This window comes from Trichechus manatus, unplaced genomic scaffold (genome assembly GCF_000243295.1).
Source record: "Trichechus manatus latirostris isolate Lorelei unplaced genomic scaffold, TriManLat1.0 scaffold00078, whole genome shotgun sequence".
Taxonomy (NCBI): domain Eukaryota; kingdom Metazoa; phylum Chordata; class Mammalia; order Sirenia; family Trichechidae; genus Trichechus; species Trichechus manatus.
This window is the reverse complement of record NW_004444014.1, coordinates 10,771,991-10,784,444: the sequence shown is the minus strand read 5'-3', so window position 1 is coordinate 10,784,444 and position 12,454 is coordinate 10,771,991. Positions and strand designations below refer to the sequence as shown.

Sequence of the window (12,454 nt, the reverse complement as noted above, 5' to 3'; positions counted from 1 at the left end):
CCGCCCGTTTTGCTGGTTCCCAGGGCACAGGCCTGAACGGCTTATGGAGGAGGGAACAGCTCAGGGTCCCGCTTCGCCCACCTATAGGGCTTCCAAGGGCTCCCAGCATCAGAGGAGCAAAAGGCGCGGACTACCCTCACCTCGGGAAGGAGTAGGGTGCGGGAGGGGATTTGTCGGTCAGCTCTTGGGGTAGGGCCGGGAAAACCGGAAATGCGACAGCCCGCAGATTCAGTTTCAAGGGCCAGGCCGACAGCGCTTGCGGAAAGTTCCCCCTCTCACCGTCAGAGGGCAGGCGGCCTCCGGAGGAGAGAGGAGACCCCGCCCCCACACACGCAGTTTGGGGGCTCTTCCCCAAGGAAGGGAAAGGCCCTAAGGAGTGGCCTAGCTTCTAGGTCTCTGCTGGTCCCCCTAAAGCTTGTTAGACCCGGGGTACTTCCGACTTCTGGCGCCAGGATCCACCCACGCCACCCACCTTCTGTGGCTGAGGCCCCCTGGTCCATGTTGGCAGAAAGTGTGGAGATCTGGGAACTGTAGGGATGGCATTGGGGGCTGTCGCTTGGGTGGGAAAGCTGGGCCTGGAGAAATGGGGAGGGAGCATCCGAGGTCCTTTCCCACCTGTTGGCCCCTAGCCTGGGTGTGAGCTCTCAGGCAGGAGCCTGTGTGAGGCCAGGGATCTGCTCACCCTTTGGCATCCCATATGGGTGGACGGAGGACTGGGGAGAATTGGAAGCTGCCTGTCTGCTGGTGGCTGAACACTCCCTTATAGGAAGCAGAGCACCAACCCCAAGGGGCCCAGTTCTTCCCTCCCAGTCACAGGCATCATTTCTTGGCCCGTCTTTACAATCAAAAGCATTGCCCCAGCTTGTTAGCAGCCGCTACCCCATCGCCCATCATCACCCCCACTATGGGGCTTGGGCTCTAAGGCTGGTTCCCTCCCAGCTGCTTTGAGGACAGGCTCTGGGAAAGGAGAGAAGGAAGGCCCCAAAAGGGTCCTTTGGCTGTCACTGGAGATGCCTCCTCTGCCTGTCCTCCTCCAGCTCCCTCTCCCAGGGGCCCCCAGACAGTGGGGTGCTGCCCTTTCCACTCCTTCCACAGAGCACCCTCCCATGTGTTACCCAGGGCTGCCAAGAAGCCAGAAACATCCACAGCCAGGTCTCTGAAGGGGAGGGAGGGAAGAGTCAGGGGCCCTCCCAAGTGGAATTCCAAGGTCAAGGAAGCTGGGCCTTCCCTTTCCTTCTCATCCTCTGTGACTGGAGGGGAGCCTTAGTGAGAAATGGCTTTCTGACGGGGGAGGATGCAGTCAGGAACATTCCCCCCATCAGCAATGCTGTTGGGGCAGGACCTTAAACCCTTGGCTCTGCTGGCCCCCAAGAGCGCAATCACAGTGGCTGATTTGATTGGGAACCTTTCCTGGGACCCGCCAAGCTGCAATGCCCACACTGGCATTTCTCAGGGCCAGGATCCCATCACTTAACTGGGGCTGTTGCTTGGAGTTCCTCTCACCCCCTATGAGTTGGACCTTTTCACACAGTGGGTGCAGGGATACTCCCAGTGCCTCATCTGGTGAGACCAAGCCAAGTATTGATTTAACAGAAAGATATGGATACGTTTGATGGATAATGGCTAAGGGATCCTGTTTCTTTCTTTTCCTGTTCAGAGAACACCTCTCCTCTGTCTCACCCCACTGGAAAGCAGAGGCCAGATGAGGGGAATGTGTTCTTACCAGTCACCCAGGGACACCTCCACTCCCCCTGGTCTTCTTCCAGGAGTTCAAGACCATGAACCCCCTGGGAGCAAGGTTCCCCCTCTCCCACCACGGCAAGCACTCCTGACATCCTCACCTCTCCGTATATTCTTAGAACCAGTCAATATGATTAATTTTACATGGACATAATTTCCTGCTATTGCTGCTTAGTCCTTCTCTCAGCCTCACCCATCAGCAGTGACATGATACAGTTTCTGGTTATACTGGTCAACCAAGATATTGATATTATTAATAATGGATATCTATATGCTGACCTTTGTCCACACAACTGAATCACTCTAGGCTGGCTGTCACATTTCTTTAAGAAGTATTGATAAGCCCATTACTGGAAGGGCATGCACAATCTTAGGTGTGTGCTTTTCACTCACTTGCAAGCATCTCCTGTGAAAACCTACCCTTGTTGGATGAAGTAGTGTGTGTGCAAAAGAATGTCTGTGTGCATGTGCTTGTGTGGTGAGTGGGTGTGTGTGGGTACACAAGCGTGTACACATACATGTATATGTGAGTGTGTGTGTATGAGTGTGTGAGTCTGTCTTAAACACTGGCCCTTTTAGAGCTGATCAAATAGTCAATTAGAGCATTATAGGGAGGTAGCAGAATCAGAGAGTTCCTACAAATACACTGTGATGTAGTGTTTGATCTTTGGATGCCTCTCCTCTCCCAGGACTTACGCGAGGAGGCTTGGCTTTATAAGGATATTATTAGGTTGATGCCTCATTCTCTCAATTTACCTGCCAGGCAGGAGACAGAGCTCACGGCAAGCAGTCTGGCCAGTACCAGCCACGGGGAGGTGCATTGAAGGCCAGGCTGCAGGCTTGACTTTGGGGCATGCTGCTCCCAGCCTCAGTTTATCTGGGCAGTGGCAGCAATTAGTCCGGTTCTGCCTTCCTAAGAAGGAGCCCTGGTGGCGCAATGGTTAAGCTCTTGGCTGCTAACTGAAAGGTCAGCAGTTCAAACATACCAGCAGCTTCACAGGAGAAAAGACCTCGTGCTCTGCTTCCATAAAGATTACAGCCTAGCAAACTCTATGGGGCAGTTCCACTCTTGTCATATAGGGTCGTTATGAGTTGGAATCGATTCGACGGCACACAACAGCAGCCAAACTAAGGCCAGAGAGGGCAGGTCGACTCAACTTAGCCTATCAGCCTTCTGCATCAAAACTCCCAGTCGTACAGATGCTCCGCACACCTCAAGGTCTTGTTTATTACACAGTGGACAGTGAAGTGGGGCCCACTGCCAGTTAGAAGGGAATGGGCTTGTGTAGTTTCGTGGTGGAATGCACGCTGTGTGTGAGTGTGTGTGAATGTGTGTGTGTGTGCACATGCACATGTGCATAGGCATATAGACCTCATTGCCTCATATCCAGGTGGCTGCTATCATTCCTACCTACAGTGGTGTCAGTGACAGACACAGGACACTGCCTCTGTCAACCTGGTCTACAGTGATCTGTCCTGTTTGGGTCCAGCTATGCTCACTTGTCAGGGGTGCCCCCTCACCCACCCCAGTAAAGGGAAGCTGACTAGCTAGAAAGATCTTTTGGATCCTCAGACGTAGTGTATGAATAAAGCAGACATGGATTAATTAGGTGTGACTGCATCATTAAATTAGAATAATGAACAAACAGCCACGTATGGCATTCAAATACGCCTAGAACGACTCCAAGGGTTGCTTTCAAGTAAGTCACCTGTCAGTTTGTAGGTTTGGGGGCCTCTGGAGAGTAAGGCTCCTGTCATGTTGCAAGCAGTGGATTCTTTAGGCACCACCTACCCCAGGCGAGGCCCATCCTTCAATGGGTGCCCAGACTCCACAACCGAATCCAAACAATGGCTTGGTTTGATACAGCGTCATCTATGCACGCTTCAGCTGCGAGTATTTCTCAGAGTGAAATACGACAGTAGCACAGGTGCTCAAGAGACAAGAGGGAGAAGTTAAGAGGTGTGGGCAGTGGATGTGAAATGTATCGGTCCCATAATATTTATGTGGATGTGCGCATAGTTGCTTGTGTACACACACACACACACACACACACACACACACACACACACACACACGAATGCACTCACTCACTCCTTTTGCATTTTCTTTAACTCTTTTTTTCTTCTATCAACACTCCCCATTTCTGTCGGATAGATTTGAAGGTGAACTTAGTCTCAGTTGTGTAATTTTAGAAATCAGCTGCAGTATAGCAGCCCCCTGCCCTGGATGGACAACACCCCTCGAAATCCCCAACCTAGGACAGAGCCTCGGTGCAGCAAAAACTGTTTGTCTTTAACAAAGAGAAGGAAGTCAACAGCTAAGAGGGAAGAAAACGGGAAGCTTGCCTGCCTCGGTGGCGTGGCGAGCTGTGGCATAGCCTAATGCATCGGGGCTTTGTTAGTAAGATCTGTTAAGTATCTTGAAACCTTTGACCTGTAGCCGCTCTTAACAAAGGTGATAATTAATTAAAGCAGAGTCTATTGCAATAAAGTAACATCACGGTCAGTTTATGCACCATCCAGAGCCGGCCTTCAGAAGTCTCTGTCAATTAAACTCTTGTTGGAGGCCAGCTCATTATCAATTTTTTTTCCTGAGCTTTGATCAATACTTTTGGCTATTCTGTTTTCACAGAACCAGAACTACATCTGTGTCCATGAGGACACCCATTTATTTACATCTTGCAGATGGCCACGTAGGATTTGTTCCTGAGCTGAGTTGAGCTGCTGGGAATCGCTCCATTTGAGAGCCGCAGCCAGCCCATGCTGGAGGGAGATACAAGGCAGGATAAGAGAAGCAGAACCTGGAGCAAGTGGAAGCGGAGAACCCTTGCAAACATAGGTCCCTAAAACACCTCCTTCTACTCTTGGCAGGACTCTGAAGTATGGGCGTTTACCCTTGTCAGCTCCTGGGCTTCTCTGGGCAGGGCTGGGACTCTGGCTTTATACCCGCAACGGGGTCCCAAGGAACTTGGTGGATGGAGATGGAGGAAGCCCTAGGGCAAGCACATCAACTCTGGAAATTCGTCTGACGCCTTTCCCACACTTAACGTTGTCTTTCTGCCCTGGCACCTTTAACTGCACCCCTGCAGTCTCAAGTGGAATAATTGTCTCCCTCTTCAAGCTCCACTTTGGGGTTTGGGTGGGTATCTTAAATGGTAAGGAGAATAAGGAAAAGAGAAAGAGGAAGGATGATGATACAAGGGCTACAGCGAAGCTGGGGTCTCTGTTTCCCTCCGCGAGGCTATCTGGGCAGGACTAGATGCCTTCTGTGATTCTTGGACGTGCTATGTGTTTCAAGGTCTGCAGAAAAGGCAGAAGCAAAGGGGTGACTGTGCTCCTCTTGTTATAGATAGCCCAAATGGACGGCAGTCTGGTCCCTGCCACACCCTGCTTAGGTTTAGGGAAAATGCAGTGCGCTGCTGGGAGGGCCCGGCTTGACTGAGCTGTGTGTGTGTGTGTGTGTGTGTGTGTGTGTGTGTGTGTGTGTGAAAACTACAGGAGGAAAGTAGGGCTGGGATGCCAAGGGACAGCTGGTGGGGTATGGAATGCAGTAGAGGGAATTGTCTCTGCAGAGAGCCAGGCGGAACCCTCAGATTCTGGATGGAAGGTCATTTCTAAAATGAGTCAATGGATAAGTAGAAGTAGTCAGATCTTCAAAGGGTGAGGGCGGGAAGTGATGACAAACCGTTCCTCAATCCTGGACCTGTGGGGGTGGGGATATGGGGCAGCTAAACCAGAGCACGCCTCCACGCTGGAAGTAGGATCATTGACAAATTCAATCCACGAGTCCCGAGGTGGAGCATGTATGTAATAAGAAGATCAGCGTCATCCTTCCCAGATTGTCTCCTTTTCGCCATCACCCTCTCCCAGATCCTGCATATAGTCTTGCAAGATGAAATCTCCCCTGGCATCACCTCCATGCCACTTGCATTTGTGATTCTCTGCCCTGCCGACACACATACATGCAAGTTCACCCACACATTCACATCCTCACCCACAAAGGCTGCAACATCTTCCCTCCCTCAACCCTCTGGGACCCACAGACACACGTAGGTTTTCACACCCTTTAGCTATTCTCTCTGCATGTCACATGGGATTTCCCTTCCAAGTTCAGGGGCCACTGCAGTTTCAGCCACGATCACTCAGTGCTCCCAGCATCCAGCTGGCATTTTGGCCCCCTAACTTTCAGTTGTTTTTCCCCGTCTATGATGGTGGGCCTCATTTTCGGTTGCATCTCTCTCTCCTCTTTAGCATGTCCGTCCACTCCAAATCCTCTTCAGCTGAGATCTCTTCTGTGTCAGTTTGGAACCTGACCATTTTCTGATGACATGGTGTGAGCTATGCAGTGTTTTCCCCAAACCCAACTAGGGCAAGTGAGACAAGTTCTTTTCTCAATCAAGAAGGTGGTGTCTTGGGTATCTTCCCAGGCATCACTCAGAAGCCCCTCTCCCTTCCCCTGTATAATCTATAATAACGAGGTGGCTGATGCTGATACAATGATGGTGATAGCCACGCTCAAGTTGCTGGAGTGTGGGGAGATCACTGGGCATCAGGAATGCCCCTGGAAACCAGCTCTTTGAGAGAACTCCGAGAACTTTACAGTCTGCCTGGTGGGAGGTGTATCTACGGCACACATTTTTGTAATGGTTTTCCTTTGGGATGTTTCCACACTAAGACTTCACTCAAGAAAAACTGTTCTCTCTTCTTGAAATTTTGTTTTGTGTTTGAGAAGCCACAAACATTCAGCCAACTGAAGCAGGTGATGAAGAGAGTGAAAGTATGCCGAGGGGGTTCTTTCAGCCCAATCTAGAATTCCCTTTAAAGCTAAGGGGGGGTGGGGGGGGGAAGAGCGTCAACGTTTCCCTGTTGAATTGCAGTGAAATCGAGGCCAGCCGTGGCTCGCACATGCGTGGGATGTGCTTAGTCATGCTTGCACACGGATGCTTGTGTGCACGTGTGCATGTTAATCTACGTGTGTTGATTCTGAGGAAGTCTGTTTAAAAGAGAAATGAAATCATGCACAAGCAGCAAATAACTGCCAATCTCTTAAATAAAGCAACACTTTTCCAATCCTTTTTTCCTTGCTCTTAAATATTAAACATTTAGAGTGTGGAATTTGGGGATTTTTTTGTTTGCTTGTGTTTTGGTGGCTGTTGCTTTGCATTAGTTTGGTTTTGTAATAATTGCTACTGCTCATTTTCCTTGGTGAAACATATTTTTTTAAAAAATATTTTTCTTGTTTTCTTATTACACGGCTATCCCATTTTTCTAATCCCTTTCTCACAAGGCAAATCTTTCTTCTAAAAACTATAGGTGTGTACTCAGTCATTCTACCACCTTCTTTGCCTGGACAGAACTGAATTTTTATTTTTCTAAGTAATTTTTTTTAAAAGTTCATCTTAATTGAGCTGATGCGCAAGCTGGTACCCTGGCTTCGCCGTCTCTTAGACTCGCTTGAAAACAGATAGAGCCTCACCAGCTTTAATTCACCTATCTACAGGAAAAAAAAGCCACAATGAGCCATCTTGGCTAAAGTCAAGTGGTGGAAACTCAATGTTCTGCGAATTGTTACATCCTAAACGCAAATATAAGGCACGACTTTATGAAGATGGTGGCAAATCACCAAAATATAAGCGTAACCCTTTTTCGCAGTTGCACCCAAACCAAGGGGCTTCTGGCATTTACTATCCAGGTACCGCTGAAATGTGAGGTTGTGCATCTGGTGGTGAGTAGATTTTGAAATGATACACTCTCTGGGGCTAATTCCACAAAAGGTTTCATTACTCCATCCCTGCTCTCCTTCTGAATGTGGTGTGTAAGTATGAGGGGCTAAAGTCCCTGCAGCTGCGGCTCCTGGGTCGGGTGCCCCCCAGGCTGCCGGTAGAGTAAAATTTCCTCTGTGTAGCAGGGAAAATCTCAATGCAGAGTGGTTATCCAGGTGCAGGTCTGTTCTGACTGGATAACAAGCAGGAATGTGATGTGTACTTGGCTGTTTAGATTAAAATGCATCACAGGCTCCAGGAACAAGCACACGCCAGTAGTAAAGGCTGTTTAAACCTTTGGGGAAAGCTGTATGTTTAGATTACATTAATTCATAAATATTATACTAAATACCACTTACATTGGACTTAAATGACTTCAAAGATAATGCATTACAGTATGGCTATCCAGAGAGCACTAGTCTTTATGTCTCCCAGTAACTCAGTCTTTGCTGCCTCCTATCCTGCTAGACAAGACCAAAGTTATGAATGGATTGCTGGCTTGCTCATGTGCGATCCACTGTCTGTGTGTGTGTGTGTTAGCCGGCATGGGCATGTATGTGTGTACGTGTATCTGCAGTCACTGCCTCTGTTTGTTTTCCAGGAAATAAAAAGAAGAAAAGAGAAATAAATAAGAAGTGAGAAAGGGGAGTAATCAGACTAGTGGGTGACCTGTTCTCTTCTCCAAGGAAGAGGAAGTCTACTAGAAGGAACAACACTGGCCCTCAGCTCACTTCTGTCGCTACCCCGGGAGCTCGCCTCTCTCCTCTTGAATCAATAGTACAGTGCCTTTCTCCTTGGAGCCTGGAAAAGCAATCTCGCCCCAAGTGTATCTAATGGGGGAGACAAGAAGGCTCCGAGTTAGCCGGGAGGCTTTGCATTAACTGGGTTATCTTCTTTGGGTGTTTCTTCAAGTTGTAATTTGGGGCCTATTTTCTTCCTTTCTCTCCTTGCCCAGCACCCAGACCCATCCCAAAATTGCTTTCTAGTCTCCTGGGAGTGAATTTACCTTTACACTAATTATCCCAGTCCACAGTTGCTATTTGCTGCCTCCCCAGCCCAACAGCCTTTCTCTGATATGGCTGGGTTTGCTCCACAACACCCACCCGCTGCCTCCTCCACATACTCCCAATTTGACTGGAGTAATTGCCTTTTAAGGTTCACTCTACGCATGGCAGGTATTCTATTAACCCTTAGAACTACTTCCTATTTTAGTTACCTGAAATGGCAGATGGCCAACAAATGGAACCCACCTGGAATCTCATGCATTTAATTTTTACTTATTTCCCTTTCCTTTCCTTTCTTCCTTTCTTCTTCCTCTTCTTTTTTTAAACCAATAACCTACGTATTCCATTTGCACTGGAAGCCAGTTTTATCCCAGTACAATTTTATCTCAACTGTATCTCAATATGATTCATTAGAAGTTAGAAATTCAAGAAAGTGAGACCAAAAGCCACAAATATACCCTGAAATCAGGCTTAACAAAGGCATGTTTTTGTCCCTAGCCTCATGTTGTCAATTTAGAAATAGGAAAAATCTAGAAGCCAAATGCAACCCTCACTCCTCAAGCCTCACCATGCTTTTTGACTTAGAAGTAATTAATCACCAATGGCAAGTGAGTAATTTTTTAAGGTGGCCAGAGGCTTATTTTATCAGGATTAGCTAATAAATCAGGCAGCATCACTGAAGGAGGAGTTTGAACTCTTCTCGGACTGAATAAACCAAACCTTGGAAACTGTCTCATTTATTCAGCTCTCTGGGAGCTTCCAGGCACTGTTAGAGACATTGTAGCCCAATCTTGCTCTATAAAAAGCAGAGGGATGGAGAGGCCGGAAGTTTCATAGGAGAGATATACGCTTAGGCTCCGAAGGGTGAGCTGCCAACAACGAGGCACCCAGCATGCGGGAGCCAACGGGCCTGCCTGTTACTGACTAAGCCAGTTTATGGGAAGAATTATTTAGAAAATGAAGTTTTGCTTTCCTAGGAATTCTTACCAGGTATATATATGCGTGCATGTGTGTGTATGCCTACACCGTAACATTCTCTACTTTTCTGATGCAAAAAATAATTCTACCTCTTTGCTATAATATGAGAGAGTCCAAATTACACCAGAAGCAAAGTAATGATATCAGCAAGGGATTGCAAAAAGAAACCAAGGAATATTTTTCAAGTTTATCTTTATTTGAAATAAAGCAACAAATAGAGTGTTCTAATCCAGATCCCATAAAAAACCCAGTTCTTCACAACTGTTTTTTGCCTCTAGTGGGTTCTGATTTTTTAACTTTGAAATCTTAAATCACCATAAGAACTGATCACTAAGATGGGCAAAAGACTTCCCTTCCTATGCCTTTTAATTTTTATTATTACTGTTTTTTAACACTGGGGACATATTAGAATGACAAAGGTTTGATACAAACCTTGACTAGCTTCTAGAGAGCTTGACTAGAAAGGGAAAAACTATAAAGATATGGTTGACTTGAGAAGGAGAGGGAAAAAAGAAAAAAAAAACCCACATTATTTTGAAGACTGTTTCCTCATTCCACCTCTCCAATATCTCTTCCGAACAGACAGACATTTTGGATAAAGGTTGCTTCTCTCTCCATTACAGCCCCCACCCTCACCCCATCCCAGCAAACCTAGTATATTTCCATTCTGTTGTGTTTTTGTGTTAATCAACATGCCATTAACTTTAAGATTTACTCCTCAGCAGGCAAGCTGGAAGATGCTAAAGCCAATACAAACTGCTCGCTGGGACTCCAACTATGAAGAGTTTTGAGCTCTGTTTGGTATTCGGATGAAGGGAGGGCTGGAGAAGGAGGGAGGTTGTGATAGTGAAAACCGCTGCTGCTTAGAAAGCCAGCCAGCTCCGCGCTCTGCACCTAACGTGTTGGAGGATCAGCTCTGTTCATACCCCATTTGTGGCCAAGGATGAGGCTGCTCTGTGTGTGTGTGACTGTGTGTGTGTGCGCGCGTGTGTGTTTCATCTTTAAAACCAGCAGCTCTAACACAGCATCTTCGGAAGCTCTCCACGCTACTGTTTATTAAAAAAACAGAACGTCCATACACATCCCCTATAACTTCCTTAGCCCAGTGCTCCTTCCATGCCTGGCGATCAATCTCTCTCAGAAAGCATTTAACTTGCCCACACAGCTCCAACACCGATTAATCCCCGCTGCACATCCTATACATTACTGTTAGGAGCAGAGCACTGGGCTAATTTTGTCACCCACCAGCCACCCACACACGTTCTACAACCGAACACGTTTGGGGCTCTGCCTTAAAGATAATAAAACAAGCAGAAAACAGGCAGGCTGCAGACAATTCCCATGATCACTTTCCTAAAAAGTTGCTGGGTTTTAATTCTTTGGTTATTCTGTTTTCTCCCTCCCCCAAGCACTCACTATCAATGATTGCTTCAAGGGAGAGAAATAATATACTATAAAGCTCTCTGCATGGTGAGTTTGGGATAAATTAGGGTATACCCTTCAAATGCATATCTTGCACACGGATTCTTTTCCAAAGCCCTGATTTTCTGGGAAGTGCACCAGCCAGGCTGCCCCGATCCCCACTCCACCCAGGGGATGGCTGGTTCTTTGATAATTCTTGCTTTGGGTTTTGTCACTCCTTGCTTCAAACAATCCTCCCAACCCTTCTCCCTCCCCCCCATCACCACAACGAGATGATTGAGACACACAGCTCGACAGGGAGAGTTTACTGTTAAATGGATAGCGAAATAAAAATATCCCTTTGAATTTGTCACCTCTCTCCCTTTTACAGGGCTGTGCTCCCGCTGCTCTGGCCCAGAGGTGAGGAGGAGGAGACCATCTCCTATTAGTATTTTCAGCACCACGGCGATGGACAGCACCCTCGCTCCCCGGCCCGCCGAGCGCCAGCCAGTCCGCTCAGCGTCCCGGGCTCGGCCGGTACAGCCGTCCCCATCCCAATGTTTCAAGTCGCTCTCCCCACAAAACCCAAGCTCAGTTTCTCCTCGATCCTCTTTCTCTCTTTCCCTTCATCTTCTGCGCCCACTGCTCTCCCCACGGCACCGCTCCTATTAGCTCTTCGCCCAAAACACAGCCTTGCCCCGCAGCTCCCCACGCACCCCAGCCCTGGGCTCCGCTGCCCGCGCGCCTCCCTCCTCGGCGCCCGCCCGAGGCTCCCTCTCGCGCCGTCTCCCGCTCGTTTGTCGCGGGCCGGCCAGCCCGCCAGCCCGCTCCTTCTCCTCGGCAAAGTTGGGTGGGAAAGGTGCACTCACCTTTGTGCATGCCTGTGAACCTGTCCTTCAGGACCGTGAGCTCATAGATCTTGCCGAACTCCTCGAAGAGGGGCTTGAGGTCCTTCTCATCCAGGTTGCGGGGGATCTGCCCAATGAACAGCTTGATGGCATCGTGGTCCTTCATGGGAATGGTCGACGGGTTCCCCGGACTGTGGCTTAATCCGTTCATGTGCCCGGCGCTGCCCGGGCTGCTGCCGAGCCCGTTGGTACTGAGGCTCGCGTTGTCAGCCTGTCCGTTTGCTAACGTGGCCATCTTTATATACATAGAGAAAATCTTCTTTCCTTTTATTCTTTCTCGCTCGCACTCTCTCGCTCCTCTCCCTCGCTCGCTCGCTCGCGCTCACACACGCACACGCATGCACACACTCGGGTTCTCTCCCCCTCGGTTTCTCTACACCTCGCTCTCCTCTCTCTCTGCTCTTTCTCCTCTCTTCTCTCGCTCGCTCGCGCTCGCGCGCTCTCTCCTCTCCACCCCCCCTCTCTCCCTCTCCTCTCTCTCTCTCTCTCCCTAGGTCTGATCTGATTTTTTTTTTACATTGAACAGACAGGATCTCTGTCCTTTCCGTTTAAACAGGCTGGACCGGTTCAAGTTCCCAGCCAGACCGGGGGTGGGGGCGGCGAGTGTGCGCGCACGGAGGCGAGGGGCGCAGGGCCGCAAGAGGGCGCGACGGGGGGCTCC

At 48.8% G+C, this 12,454-nt stretch overlaps 1 protein-coding gene across 50 annotated transcripts in view; it reads right to left on the bottom strand.

Annotated features, from left to right (window-relative positions):
• The window catches only part of CELF4 (CUGBP Elav-like family member 4), a 343,629-nt gene extending 331,520 nt beyond the window's left edge, over nt 1-12,109 (bottom strand). For 46 of the 50 annotated variants that reach the window (XM_023735393.1, XM_023735392.1, XM_023735394.1 and 43 more), the window contains exon 1: nt 11,751-12,040. In XM_023735393.1, coding sequence (XP_023591161.1) covers nt 11,751-12,040 — 290 coding nt within the window. Of the gene's footprint in view, nt 1-11,750 lie in introns of all 50 variants that reach the window. The other 4 variants (XM_004380900.2, XM_004380901.2, XM_004380899.2 and 1 more) reach the window with 2 other exon arrangements.
• Between the last annotated feature and the right edge of the window lie 345 nt (nt 12,110-12,454).